Below are 14,798 nucleotides of genomic sequence, written 5' to 3'. Positions count from 1 at the left end.
AGAGCCGCGCTTAAGATCAACAGGAAAGAGCATATCTCCTCTATAAGAAGAGAATATAAATGGCTATCCACTCAGGACAAAATCCAACTCAAAATTGCCTCCCTTACTCGCAAGTGCCTCAATAACATGGCACCACCCTACCTCATGGACAGGCTACACTTAAGAACCTCACCTAGACCAACAAGAATGGTCAATGCGAATTGCCTCTATGTCCCTCGCTTTAAACGTGCCACTATTGGAGGACATAGCTTCGCAGTCAAAGCAGCACAGCTTTGGAACTCCCTACCACATGACATAAGAGAACCCCAGCCCTTTGCGAAATTCAGGCAGAATTTGACCAAGTGGCTGAGAGCTAATGACATCTAACTAATCCGACCTGCTTGACCTGACTGTCCCTACTAGCGATCCACCTGCATGCCCCAGCTCTGATACCACGTTCTGTATTTTACACCATTGTATATTACTGTACTTATTCCACTGTATATCACCTCCACATTGTTAAATATTCCTGTACCCTTATCACCTCTTGTCTGGACCTAGCTCCAGCCCTGCTCATTCTTGCTTATTGTATACTGCATTATGACCATGCACATGTACCTGTATATATTTTATTTATTGCAGAATGTACTATGATTATGTAGATGTACCTGTAACAAAGTTGAGCATATTCTTGTCTTGTGCGCCCTGATGCTCCAGGGCTTGGCGCGCCCTACAAATAATAAACTAACTAAACTAATATACTCCTTTCTGCCGGTCAGGCCACACAGCAACTGATAATTCATTGGTACAATGTATTGGTTAAATGTAACAAGCTCACAGGGCAAACTAATGATACTGAGTGCATACCTTAATTCTTTTGTTCTCCTGCACAGGTCTGTAAGCGCAGGGAAACTGTCAGACCAGCAGACCAGGCCATCGCTGGGCGTCCAATTTTATCAGGGTAGCACCGACAGCCTCAACGCAGAACGACCAATGGACACAGGTACAGAATGCTGAAGCTGGGAAGGTCATTTCTCCCCTGATCTACAAATCTGCAATTATCCATCACATTTCTAGTGTTATCATGTACATCATGTCAACTCACACTGTCTACGTCAATGACCAAACAAGGCAACATATTCACGCAGTTGTTTTGATTACAATACCCTATATAGCTCAAGAACGAATTGGTATCCAAGCACCTGTATCCAGAGTCTGTGGCTATCTGACTGTCCATGTTAAGGACAAGGGCTGGTCCTTTTTTTATATCTAAATTGTTTGAGTTCTTATTCTGATTTGAGCTGTACACAAAGAGCATTTGAGAACATAGGACCCTGCACTGATAAGGAGCTGTTTTATCCGGTGCTAAGACTTCGCGTAGCGATGCGGGGAAGAAGGGTCAGGTTCTTCAATCCCACAAACATTCAAATGTGGCAATACTTATGCACCATAACCTAAGCTATCATTTACCAAGATGTTTAAGTGCTTGACATGTGAGATAGGGAGATTCTCTAAATCATGCTTTTGGATTGTTTTTTCTTACAGAAAATGATGTGCCTAAATATCTCTTTTTGAAGTTTTTCCCAATGATCAAAGGCTCTGGATTTGTTGTTTGGGCCAGTGGCTTAACTCTGTGTGACGAGTAAATCTCTATAGATCCAAAAAGCGGGGGGGACAGAGAAAAAAACAACAATAACGGTCCTACTAGGCCTTGTGTCATTCAGATTGTGCAAGTGCAGTAACAAGAAATGCAGGGGGCGGAGGTGTAGGTCGGGGGAAAGGCTAGGGTCGGAGGGAATTGCTGGGCAAGAGGAGGTATACAATGCAGGGAGGGGCGAGTGGAAGAGGAGGGCCCATTGGGCTAGGCAAGTGCTAAGGGGAGGCCAGTGGGCAAGTGTCGAGGGATGCAGGGAGTGAACGGGGTGCTCACCGGTACCACATGCTAAGTGCCAGGAATGGGGGTGAACCAGACTCGGCAGGGATGCACACCTCGCCAGGCTAGTCAGGGTAAAGGGGCCCAGAAGGAGGGCAAGTGCAGGTTAGGGAGGGTTGGGGGGGGGTTCAGGAAGACATGGCGCTGGGGTAAACTGGACGAGGAAGGCCTGGTGCCTTGTGGAGCTAAGAAGGGACCAGGCAGCCAGTCAATGCGACAGAGGGGGGCATTAGCAAGCAAAGGAAGAAGAGAAGAGGAGGGTTTTGAGATGCTTTCAGAATTTAAGGAGATCTGGCTTAAGTCTGAGAGGGGCAGGGAGGCTATTCCAGAGGGAGGCTCTGTTGGAATTGAAATGATATTATGCCTCCTATCGCAGTATTTTAATGTGTGTTGGCCTACGCCAAGTTGTCTAAAATATCATGTAAATAGACTCCGCGGCAAGGTCTTGACCTTAATGAAGAAATTATGTAAGTCGCCATCTTGGATTTAGCCGCCATTTTAGGTTCTCCTGTAATGTGGAAGTCACCCTGAACATCAAAATGGAGGCCGAATGACATTCTGAGTGAGATTCTGGCCGTTGTGACCTCCGCACACATGAATAAGTAATATGCCTGCAGGCCACTTGTCGGGGTCGCGAACTGAGACCTTGTCCTATCCCTGACCTATGTGTAAATGAACAACTGTATCAGCGGAACTGATCAAAATGCATACATTATGGGATTGACCTGGCAAGGAACCCTAGGCCTGGTCCCAAGAATGGTTAACCCGCGAGGGGGTTGGCCAGGGCTCGAAAAAGAATATAAAAGCCCAAGTATTCCAATGTACGCTCTCTCTACTAATGCATCGAACCTTCGTTGAAGTTCGTTACGTTACTCTGAGAGCCGAATAGCTATCCGTTTGTCAATTGACTTTTTGGTAACTGTTGTAGCTTTTAAATAAAGCACTTTGTATGTCCTTTGTAACCTGTGTTGGCGTGTTTCCTTTGGGCTTCCCAGCCTCATATCAATTTTTATGTTTTCACAGCTCCTGCCGAGGAAAGAGATCTACCCCCCACTCTCTGCTTGGTAAAGCGTCTGATCTGCTGAGAGTTGGAGCTAGAAGACCGAAGGGCTCTAGCAGGGAGGTATTTAGGGAGAGAGAGTTGGATGTAGCGGGGTACCTGCGCCCGAAAGCCTTGTGGATGATGCAGTGGGTCTTGAACTTGATCCTCGCAGCCACCAGGAACCCGTGGAGAGATTTTAGGGCTGGAGAGATGCGGTCCCTAGGTTGAGGCCAAGGATAAGTCTCACAGCCCTATTCTGAATTAGTTGAAGTGGGCGAAGAGAGGATACAGGCAGATTGAGAAGAGGCTGTTTCAGTAGTCCAGCCTGAAGAGGACCAGAGTTCTGGAGACATTGAGTTTCTGGGAAGGTGAGGAAAGGGAAAATGCCTCTCAGGAGGTACTGCTGAAAGTGGGCCGCAATTTGAGGAGAGAAGGAGAGAGAGGAGTCAAAGATGACACCAAGGTTTTCAGCCTTACAAGATGGTGAGCGAGGGGCCCGATGGAGGGCGTCCAGAGAGTAGGAGGGAGCAGGAGTCCCATTGAGAAGGTTCTCAGTTTTACTGGCATTAAGGCAGAGATCATTAGCAGCGCACCATGCCTGGTTAGCAATCAGACAGTCAGGAATGAGAGAGGAAGAAGTGGAGGGAAGCTTAAAGGAGAGCTATGTGTCGTCTGCATAGCACTGGAAGTGAGGAGAGAAGGTGGAGATCAAGTGGGCCAGAGGGACACAGTAGATGTTGAGCCACCGCAAGAGTATTGATCCCTGAGGGACACCGTGGGTGGCGAATGTTTCGATGGAGATAAAACGGCCCAGGTGAACCTGGGTTAGGTAGGTCAGATAGGAAGGAGTTTAACCAGTCCAGTGCCAGGTCTGTGATGCCAAGAGTATCACAGAGCCGATTTATAAGGGTGGCATGATTGACCGTATCAAAGGCAGAGGAAAACTCAAGAAGGATTACAACGGAAGGAGAGTTGGAATCGAGATTAGAGAGCAGGTTTTCACAGGTCTTCTGGAGAGCAGTTTCCATGCCTCTGGCTGCTCTGAAGCCATACTGATGTTCGTGGCGACAACCAACAGATTAATTGTTGTGGATCAGTTGGGAGATGGCCAGCTTCTCCAAGAGTTTGCCCAGGAAGGGGGTAGTGGAGATAGGGCCGGAGTTAGCTGGACAGGAAGGGTCGGCAGAAGGCTTTTTAAGGAGAGGGTGCCCAAGAGAGTGCTTGAGGGGTAATGGGAAGGAGCCAGTGGCAAAGGAGTGATTGCAGAAATCAGCCAAAGCTGTTGCAAGAGAGGTAATGTTGTCCCTGATGGTTCTGGAGGAGCAGGGGGAATCACCTGTTTTGAGGCTCCTTTCATAGAGGGGAGAGGAGGAGTAAAGACTGCAGTAAATTTGGCGAGTCCCTTGCAGATTTTGAACAGTTTATTTTATTTATTTTGATTTATTACATTTATATAGCGCGCAGGCAGCCCAGGGCATTGTGGCGCTGTTACTTGTAAGGGAACTTAGTTACAGGTACATGTTGTGCCTTGGGTTACAGTGAGGCCGGTCCCTGAGTTAAGCAATAGGGAGAATCATCAAGCAAGGTACATCAAACACCATGGTACATCATACATGTTAGTCATTAAAGTATGAGCATGTGAAGTTGGTTAGGTGAACAAGGTAGTTTTCATGGCTTTGTGGAAAGCAGTCAGTGAAGGTTCAGCTCACAGTGAGGTGGGAAGGGTGTTCCAGCGTAGAGCAGCGAGGTAAGGGAAGCTGGCGCCACCTGCTCTAGCTCTTTTTACCCTGGGTACTGAGAGCAAGTTGGCATAGGGTGTCCTGGTGGGTCTGGGTGGATTCTTTGGGAAAGGTACGCTGGGGCTGAGAGATGGACACATTTGTGGGTGATGCTTAGCGCTTTGAATATAATCCTTTCCTTTATGGGGAGCCAATGGGACGCTTTCCTGGCAGTGTGGAGATGTGTTCTCTCTTGGTAATGCCTTGTGCAGAATGCAGGGTGCTGTTCTGAATTACTTGCAGCTTCTCGAGGTTTTTGTTGGAGATGCCTAGGAAGAGAACGTTACAATAGTCTAGCCGGGAGCCAGTTATGGCTCTGGCTATGTTGGTGCAGGTGTCTTTGGATAGAAAAGGCCTGATTGCGTTGAGGAGTTTTGCATGGTAGGCAGCAGAGGAGGCGATCGCGTTCACTTGTCTGGTCATAGATAGGTTAGAGTCTAGGTAGACGCCTTGTGTTTTTACTGTGTCAAGTACAGGGATTCTGATTGAGTCAATGGTAAAGGGGCTGAACTGGGAGTCAAGTTTCTTGGGGTGTCAGGGGATCCTACGAGAAGGAGCTCAGTTTTGTCTGAGTTAAGACAAAGGCCGTTAATAGCCATCCGCATTTGGATTGTGTTGTATATGTTATTGAGAGTAGCGCAGTCATAGTCGCCTGTTAGTGTGAGAAGGATCTGAGTGTCGTCAGCGTAGTTAGTGTAGGAGATGCCCATGGCGTCAAGGATAAGGAAGAGGGGGCGGGTGAAGATGTTGTATAAGGTAGGGGAGAGGCAGGAGCCTTGGGGCACACCACATAGCATGATGGTGGGTGACGCCGTGGCTAGGTCAGAAAAGACCTGCATGGTCCTACCTTGGAGGAAGGAGGTGATCCAAGTGGTAGCTTCTTGGGAGAAGTTGGCTGTGGAGGTGAGGTGATGGTAGAGGATGTCGTGATCTACAAGATCGAAAGCTGCAGAGGTCGAGGAGAAGGAGCAGGACATGTTTGCCTTGGTCCCTTGCGTCATCCATTTGGTTTTTGAGGTCGAGTAGGGCGGTCTCTGTCCCATGTCTAGGCCGAAAGCCGGATTGTCTCAGTCCTAGGAGATTATGCTCTTCGAGGAAGTGCTGGATCTGCAGGTAGGCTGCCTTATCCACAATCTTGAGGAGGAATGGGACTGTGGTGATGGGGCGGTAGTTGTTGGGGGAGGTGGAGTCAAGTGTAGGTTTTTTTATGAGCGGTCGGACCCATGCTTCCTTGAGGCAAGAGGGGACTCTCCCTGTGGTGAAGGGTGCATTGACGAATGCTGTTAGGAACGGAGCAAGGGTGTCAGCGCAGTCTTTGATGATGGAAGCGGGGCAAGGGTCTCCTTTGCAGTTGGATGGTTTTTCATGATGTTGATCATGTCTTTCTCTTGAATGGTTTTGAAAGAGAAGGTAGGGGCGGCCTCTGTGGGTGAGGAAGTGGTGAGGAAGTGGGGGGGGTTGGAGGGGGGCTGGGGGGTGGGGAGCGCTAGTTTAGTGTTCAGAATTTTGGCTTGGAGTGAGCTGATCTTGTTGCGCATAGCTGTTTGGATGTCATCACAACATGCTTTATCTTTGGTGAAATTTTGGGGGGTTGGTGTAGGGGTCTCGAGTTCCCTGAATATGGCGAACATTTCTTTGGTGTTTAATTTGGCTTCGGAGATTCTATCTTCAAATGATTCGGCTTTGGCTTTGATGATGGCTTTCTTATATTCATTTGCGAGGGACTTGAAGCTAAGTTTGTCTTTATCATCACGGGATTTTTGCCATTGGGCTAGTGCTGCCCGCTTGTCTGTGCGCAGTTTGAGAAGGTCTTCGGTGAACCACGCATTGGTGTGGCTGGTGCGTTTGGTTTTGCGCGGTTTAAGTGGAGCGATGGCATTGATTGCTGCTGTGATAGCAGAGTTGTAGTTCTTGGCAAGGGTTTCTGGGTCATTGGAAAAGGGGTGTCTAAAGGCAGGTCCCTGTAGGAAGGGAAGGAGTCTTTCTTTGGTCAGTTGGCGGGCACTTCTTGTGAGAGTTCGAGGTAAGGGTAGAGGGGTGACGAGGCGGAGGTGGGGGATGTTAAAGGTGATGGTGTGGTGGTCGGACCATGGGGTGGGGGTATTGCCTGTGACTGGACAGTTGTGGTGAGCTATCCAGTCTAGTGATCTGCCTAGTGTGTGAGTGGGGTCTGTGATGGTGTTTGCGAATCCTAGCGTGACTAAAGCTTTGTCAAGTGATTTGGCAGCAAGGTCTTTGGGGTCATGCAGGCCTAGGTTGAGGTCACTGAGGAGAATGGCTTTAGATTACTTTTTTAGGTTGTCGGCCAGGAGGTGAGTGAGGGAGGCCTGGAAGTCTCCCAGTGGGCCTGGTGGTCAGTAGACGAGGTGTAGGGTGATGGTGCAGTGGTGTGAGATGGTGAGTTTCAGTTGGAGGTAGTCACTGTTGTTATTTATAGTTTTGTCAACCTTTCTAATGGAGATCGAGTCTTTGGCTATGAGAGCAACACCGCCTCCTGTGGTCAGGCGATTTTGTCTAGTGCTGGCATAGCCTGGTGGGAGAGCGAGGGATAGAGCCGGACCTGAGGCTTCGTGTAGCCAGGTTTCAGTGATCATTAAAAGATCTAGGTCTAGGGTGGTAATGAGGTATTGGATGTCTAGGGCGTGTGCATTGATGGATCGGGCGTTTATAAGGGCACACTTGAGGTGGGATTCGGGGGAGGCATTAACATTAGTAGGTGGCAAGGCTGTGGTAGAAGAATTGCACATTGCGGTAATCACATTAGGAATATTGGTGGGCACATTTTCTAGGGTCATAGGCATGGATAAAGTAGCATTTACATTGGTCGGTGGCAAGGCTGTGGTAGAAGAATTGCACATTGCGGTAATCACATTAGAAATACTGGGGGCACCTTTTCTAGGGTCATAGGCATGGGTAAAGTAGCATTTACATTGTCGGTGGCAAGGCTATGGTAGAAGAATTGCACATTGCGGTAATCACATTAGAAATACTGGGGGCACATTTTCTAGGGTCATAGGCATGGATAATAGGCATGGATAAAGTAGCATTTACATTGGTCGGTGGCAAGGCTGTGGTAGAAGAATTGCATATTGGTATAGCCACATGCAGGCCTGTGAGTGGTGCCTTACCCGGGGTTTTGGCCAATGTTACAGAAGCATTGTGGTCAGGGTAGTGCTTACTGCGTGTGCTCTGATCCATAGTGTGGCGCAGCCTTTGGGGATTGCAGTTAGGTGCGGCTGGATTGTTTGGGCTAGTGGAGAGGTTCATTGTTCTGGTCTGCAGGCGTGCGTTTTGTACGCTTGTTGGTGTGGGTATAGAGGGTGGTGTACATGTAACGGTATGAGAACGCAGACGCTGGGTTCTGGTGGCGAGTGAGTTAAGTTGATCAGGAGTGCGGGACTCCTTACCTTGTGATGCAGGCAGGGTTTCACGTCGGACATGGCGAATGGCAGACTTCGAGCAGCGAAGAGCTGCAAAGAGGAGTGCAGGCCTTGTCCTCTGGCCTTCTCCTCGCTGCTTCGCCTGGCGGTGAGCCCCGTCTCCCTTTATGATGGGGGGTGTGGAGCCGGAAGGGCGGGAAGCCGTATCAGGCTGTGGGCTGCGGGCAGGAAGAGGCATCGGGTCGGCGGGAGTTTCAAAAGATGCTTTTTGAAAAGCATTGTTGCAGACGGTGATCATGCCTTCCATGGTGGAAGCCTCTGAAATGTGCGCAAAGCACGCAGGGGCACCAAAACTAAGGTCGAACGCTGCAGTTCAGCCGTGTTGTTGGTGGCACCAGATATGCGGGCTTAGATATAGGCCCTCTTCTTAGAGCGGATGGAGAGTCTTGCTAGGATAGCGATCCCACAGCACTGCAGCATCTGTGGCACTTATTAGGTACTGATATTTGGCACATCTAATTGAAAGTTCTGCACATTAGCCAAAGAATGTCACAACTCAGTTCCACCTGCCAACTGCCTACTTCCCAACATGTTATCTAGTTGATAAACTTCCCCTGGGACCGGAATGTGTTGCATAAAAACACCCTTGCCCTGATAGTTATGTGGGCTAATAGGTGCAACACATAAGCATAGTGGTTGCTTTGAAAGGGGGGATCTCAGTAGAAGTCCCTCTACTTACAAAATGAGAGTGAAAAAATCATAATTTCCAACCACACATGTGTGAAGTATGAGAAACCATAGGGTGACTCACTGGCTAGCCCCTGGGGATCTCTCTCTCTCAGGTGGCCAGGGCACGGCCATCACCTTTGGATCCAGACCCTGGGGCTGGACCAGTGTGGGAGGATCACCTGGATGAGGGGTCCTTGTGGAGTGGGACATCTGATGGTGAGATGAGGTATCCCTTTCCCTGTAACACTTTTAACCCCTCCTACCAGGTAGGATACAGGGACTTTAACCCTCCCCCTCTTCCCTACACGAACACTGCTACACAGACAGCCAGCTCTAGGAGAAAGACTAGTATCCAGGCAATGTACCTGACCTGTCCCACTAACATGGTCAGGCAGAGTCAGGCAATTACCTTTGACAACACACACCTGACTATAATTGAACTTCCCCACACACATAAAAGGTGGAGCACGAGAGCACACTTTGACTGAGGCAAAGCACACAAATGAGCAGTTCTTCCCAGGCAGTAGCTGAGCCGATGGAGAGAGGCGGCAGACCGAGAAAGGAGAACAAGAAAGGATATACTCTTGACCTTTTCGACGAGTGAATATTATACTCCTAGGAACTTGAAAGCACCACGAGTAAGGCCAAGAAGGGAAACCAAAGAATCCTGCATTGTGTGTCAGAGATATCCGGGGCCCTCCTGCATGACTGGCCGAGTCGGGGAGGAGCAGCAGCCGTAATATGTGAATGTGAAAACGAAGAATAGAAATCAAGTAAGAATGAATAGAAGTGGTCCTGCAAGGTTATAAGTAAAATCCCTTGCACAGTTGAAAGTCTTTGGTTATGAAAAAATGCAACAAGGTCCGAGCCCGATCGAGGGAGACATACTGCGAATTTGTGTATAAAAGGGGTCAGAGCCCGGCTTAGGGAGAACCACAGTGAACCCGAGGCTTTGTGTTTATCCAAGGCATTCTACGAATTAGAGACTTTTAAACAGAAAGAGACTTTCTCGCAGAAGTCCATGGTTTATATCCTGAACTGTATCATCCTGCTGGAGAAGCCAAAGTCTGTGCTAAGCTTGAGTGTGCCACCTTGCCCCGTGCTGAAAACGTGGTGAAGGAAAGCTAATTGTCTGGCTGTCCTGACATATTGTTTCTTGAACACACTTTCTTTAGAATAAATAGGTTTATTAGTATAGGCCCTTTTTGAATTCACAAGACTCCACTAGGACTGTGTTATTTTTATTTTGATGGTTGTAGCTTGCTCCCATCCTTAGATTTAGGATTAGATAGGTGTTCATCCAACCCATTGAAGTTCAATAAACACCCTTGAACTGTGATCACTTGTCTCTGTCTTCTCTGTTTGTTACCATGTCTTCCTTGCATAAGTCCTTAAGGAGCTTAGCATGGGAGGGAGACCCAGCACTATAGTTTCGAACAGGTAAGCAGAAGCAGTCTTTGCCTGAGTGATAGCTTCCCAAAAGGAGCAGTAAATCACTAAACACAGTTAGCAACCTACACAGGGTACAGCTACTTGCTCAGCACAACAATTGCACACCAAAGGTGAGTATAACAGTTTTGAATCACTGTCATGAAGCCATTGAAAAAGAAATACTGGACACATTAAATATTATTTATTAAGGTCTTTATTTAAAGTTCACAGGCGCTCAGGAAGGGAAAAATGGGGAAAGGAAATTCCCTTAGTGGTTGAAATTTAAACAAATGAGAATAATCCCAAGGGGTACTTCTCCCTGTCATTTCTCTCCTCCCCCAATAGATATGTTGCTGGTAACCCTTGCCCTCTTCTGTAAGTCACTCTGGTCAGGTTGGCTTATAACTAAATGTTGCCTATAGGATTCCCCTAGCTAGCTAGTAGTTCACACGTCAAGTTCTAATAATGTTCCCCCAGATCTTTTGTAGACCTTCCCTCTGACATTAGAGACCACTGGTCGCCTCTTTGAACCACTCTTTCAAGAGGTTTTTACAGAGAGTGGGTGCAAATAATTTACAAATCTGTTTCCCCCCTTTTTTTTTTACAAAGCAACGTCTCTGATAAGAATAAACGTTGGGTCTCTCCCATACTCAGTCTTTGGCTGCGCTGCCCTGCCGACGGTATATAATTCTGCATGGGTTCTACATCATTGGTCTCCTCATCAGTTGAAAGTGAACCTTATTTTTGAGATGTAAAGACATCCACAAGTAGATTTGTTTGCAACCCACATCAGTCAGAAATTGCCTCCAGTTTGTTCCAAAGAGATTTCTAAGAGGGGTGCTCTAGGCAGTGCCTGGCTGCAATAAATGGAAATTCACAATAACCTATGTATTTTCTCTGGTTCCTCTGGTGTAGTTAGTAAAAAGGAGATGCATGTAGAAGAAGATGATCCTGCCAAAAGGTGGCACAGGGTTTCAGTATGCAGAGCTGTGCAATGCTAGCCATGGAGTGAGTTGGAGTGTTACATTAATTCTGGATAGTCGGACACAGAATGATGGCCTGATTTGCCATCCGGACTCTGGCAGCTTAAACCTTCACTCGTGGTTTCTGGATTCTTAAGCTTTCAGGGCCAAGATGTGTTAGAGGAGGTTTGCACAATATTGTTGATGCTTGTGGGCAACGTTTGAGAAACCTGTGCTCCTGTAGATGTCTATGCTTTTGTAGATGGCGTGATCAACTACAGACCTGCTCCTTTTCAGCGGCAGTGTCAGTGGTGCTGAATTTTGCACTTTTGGTTAATGGTAGTGTGCAGGTTTCTGCGGTGGGAGGAGGCGTGGCCGCTTCATCCATCTTTACTCAAGTGCCCATACAAGTCTTTCTTTGATACAACCGTTGTCAAGTAATTCTTGATGGTTTGGTCTTTCGTTACCCGCTAGCATCTTAATACAGGTGAAGAGTGGCTTGATTTTGGCGCAAATGAGGCTCCACCTGTTGAACTGATGCATAAACACGCTGTTAGGTTGCTCGCTCTTAAAACGGTGTTCTTGATCGCCATTGCATCGTACAGGCGTGTCAGTTACAGGCATTGCCCGCTAGCAGCACTTAGTTTTAAAAGATATGGGGCTGCTTTGTATTAATATATCATCTACTTAAAGTGATTAGTAATTTCTATACCGCCCAGTCAATGTAGCTTTTCAATTTCTTTCCCAAGCCGCAGACATGCAATGCTGAGTAGAGTTTGCACAGGCAGGACCCTAAGAAGGCCCAGACACTACACTTCTAGGTCTGACAAATAAAGGGGAGATGGATAACTCTTTGTTGCATTTAGGCATGTGTCGAGAGGAGTGGATGTGATGGAGGAGGCCTTCTCGAGATGGATTCTCTCATACAGTAGGTTCTGTTATGAGTTGGCACACAGGACTCCCATTCCACAAGGTGTTGTGTAGCTACAACCATGCTTCTGAGAAGGGTGTAGATTCAGGGTCTCTGCAGTGCTGCATCGAGATCAACTCTGTATACTTTTGCAAAGCGCTATTGCTGGGACTACAGTGCTAGTGTGGCGTATCTTTTTGTTAGGCCAGCCTGTGGTGCCAATACATCTTCCGATTAGCAGATCTCTTTATTGTTGGTACAGCCATGGTCTCTCCTCCTTAAATTGTTAGCCATTGCTTGGAGATTCTTTCAAAGTTAATGAATCAGCAGAGGAGTTAGTAGCCATTAGAAGAAGTTACATTTCGTGCATGTAGCATTGGTTCTCATGAGTGCATTGTCTGATCTGCAGATTCTCTGCTACCTGTCTTGATTTTATTAGCTCACAACTTATTTGGCCAATATTCTTGCCTTTGTATGTGTTTTAATAAGAGAAAGAGACTGCACTTTCTCCTCTACATCAGGGTTCTACAACCTGCAACTATCCCCATTTTCGGCACTACAACTCCCATGATCTCTCGCCACTGACTATCATCACGGCTAGGGCTTGTAGCACCGGGCATATGGAGGGACAAAGGTTGCACATGCCTCCCTTCCCTAGGTGTCTATACTTGTACCATCTATGCCCAGTCCCCCTATTAGCCTGCTTCATCTTTTTCAGTTCCAAATAAAACCACATGGCTGCATGTGTTTGGTTATAGGAAGACTTTCTTGGTGTCACTTGCTCAAGTGAAATGGAGAATCCTTTGTCGTAGCAATTAGATTCTGGCAGATATACATCACTTGAAGATGTTTAATCAAACGCAAACTACACAACTTGTAGCACAGTAGCTTCCCGAAACATTTATAGGTGTAACTTTTGGACCGTTTAATGAATCCCAACCTTGTAGTCTAAGGTTTAGCCTTCAAAAAGGAATGAAGAAATGGTCTGATCATATTTAGCAAAAACAAAGAGGTGATGGCTGGAAGGTTTAGAATTAATCTTAACCACTGGCAATGCTCTGGGCAACCCTCCAGACCACCGTTCTTCGCCTGCCAAGCCATTACAGAAGGGAAAGACCATATGCAAATCAGGCTTGGCCCCACCCCAAAAGGGGCAGTCCAGCCCGAACTGCTAGGCCACATCCCTTCTGCACGAGACCACAAGCATCCCCAAACATGTTTCGCCCTTGTTGGGGCTCATCAGTGAGGAGTAGCTTGGGTCTCTAGGCCCAGCAGGCACGGGACCCACGTCTGGGCATACCCGTCCCACTCGGGGTGACATAGCAAAAACAAAGAGGTGATGGCTGGAAGGTTTAGAATTAATCTTAACCACTGGCAATGCTCTGGGCAACCCTCCAGACCACCGTTCTTCGCCTGCCAAGCCATTACAGAAGGGAAAGACCATATGCAAATCAGGCTTGGCCCCACCCCAAAAGGGGCAGTCCAGCCCGAACTGCTAGGCCACATCCCTTCTGCACGAGACCACAAGCATCCCCAAACATGTTTCGCCCTTGTTGGGGCTCATCAGTGAGGAGTAGCTTGGGTCTCTAGGCCCAGCAGGCACGGGACCCACGTCTGGGCATACCCGTCCCACTCGGGGTGACATAGCAAAAACAAAGAGGTGATGGCTGGAAGGTTTAGAATTAATCTTAACCACTGGCAATGCTCTGGGCAACCCTCCAGACCACCGTTCTTCGCCTGCCAAGCCATTACAGAAGGGAAAGACCATATGCAAATCAGGCTTGGCCCCACCCCAACCTTGTAGTCTAAGGTTTAGCCTTCAAAAAGGAATGAAGAAATGGTCTGATCATATTTATGGAATTGGATATTGTGCCATGATGTTATCTTCTAAGATATGAATTGTGTCAGGTGTAATGGATTATATTACTTCATGCAATCCCATTGAGGTCAATGTATCATGCACTTCTGTGATGTGCAGATCTATAGAAGAGTCACACCAATGAGGTCAGGTCTCCTACAATGGTGAGACTGGGAAACTGGAGAAGAGCTAATATTACAAGTTCTAGGAAGGAGTGTATCTGCTCCGTGTTACCCCCTAGAGCAAACAAACCATCCCAAAGCACTTGCATATTCAATAGAGGCAATTCAATTTCCCTCGGACTGTTCTCGGTGTTTTCTACTGACCTTAAGGTGGTCCTTGTTGATACTAGCCACTCCTGCCCCTGTGCCTCTAGGACAAGCTACAGGAATGATGTTCTATACTGGTGGCTCCATGTTGGCTATAATGGATTTAGAAGCAGGGGAGAGGGGAGATCAGGTAGGTCTCTGTGAGGCAAAGGCTATCGAGGGAGCCTTAATGATAGGATAAGGCAGCTCAGTCACTGTAAGTGACTGCTGACTGGTGTTTAAAGTTGCATTATCATTGCATTTAATGGGTGATGTGTTGAGAAGGTGTACCTGTGGAAGGTATTCATGGCTATCCACAAGGATTCCCAAAGGTGTTTGCGGATGAGAGCACAAAGGAGAGATTTGCCCTCAATGAACCTGAAATAGGGTTGTTAGTCAAGTGATCACAGAGTGGTTTATCCCTTTGCAACAATAGGTGCTTATTTAAAACCTGAATGTTGATGTGTGGCAGACATTATAAGGCCTTG

General features: G+C 47.5%; 1 protein-coding gene across 2 annotated transcripts in view; it reads left to right on the top strand.

Annotated features, from left to right (window-relative positions):
* The window catches only part of ULK2 (unc-51 like autophagy activating kinase 2), an 801,072-nt gene that overhangs the window by 677,247 nt on the left and 109,027 nt on the right, over positions 1 to 14,798 (top strand). For both annotated transcript variants that reach the window (XM_069615186.1, XM_069615185.1), the window contains exon 20: positions 873 to 982. In XM_069615186.1, coding sequence (XP_069471287.1) covers positions 873 to 982 — 110 coding nt within the window. The remainder of the gene's footprint in view (positions 1 to 872; positions 983 to 14,798) is intronic.

Source organism: Ambystoma mexicanum, chromosome 9 (assembly GCF_040938575.1).
Source record: "Ambystoma mexicanum isolate Mex_15411 chromosome 9, UKY_AmexF1_1, whole genome shotgun sequence".
Classification (NCBI taxonomy): Eukaryota; Metazoa; Chordata; class Amphibia; order Caudata; family Ambystomatidae; genus Ambystoma; species Ambystoma mexicanum.
This window is presented reverse-complemented; position numbering and strand designations above follow the sequence as displayed.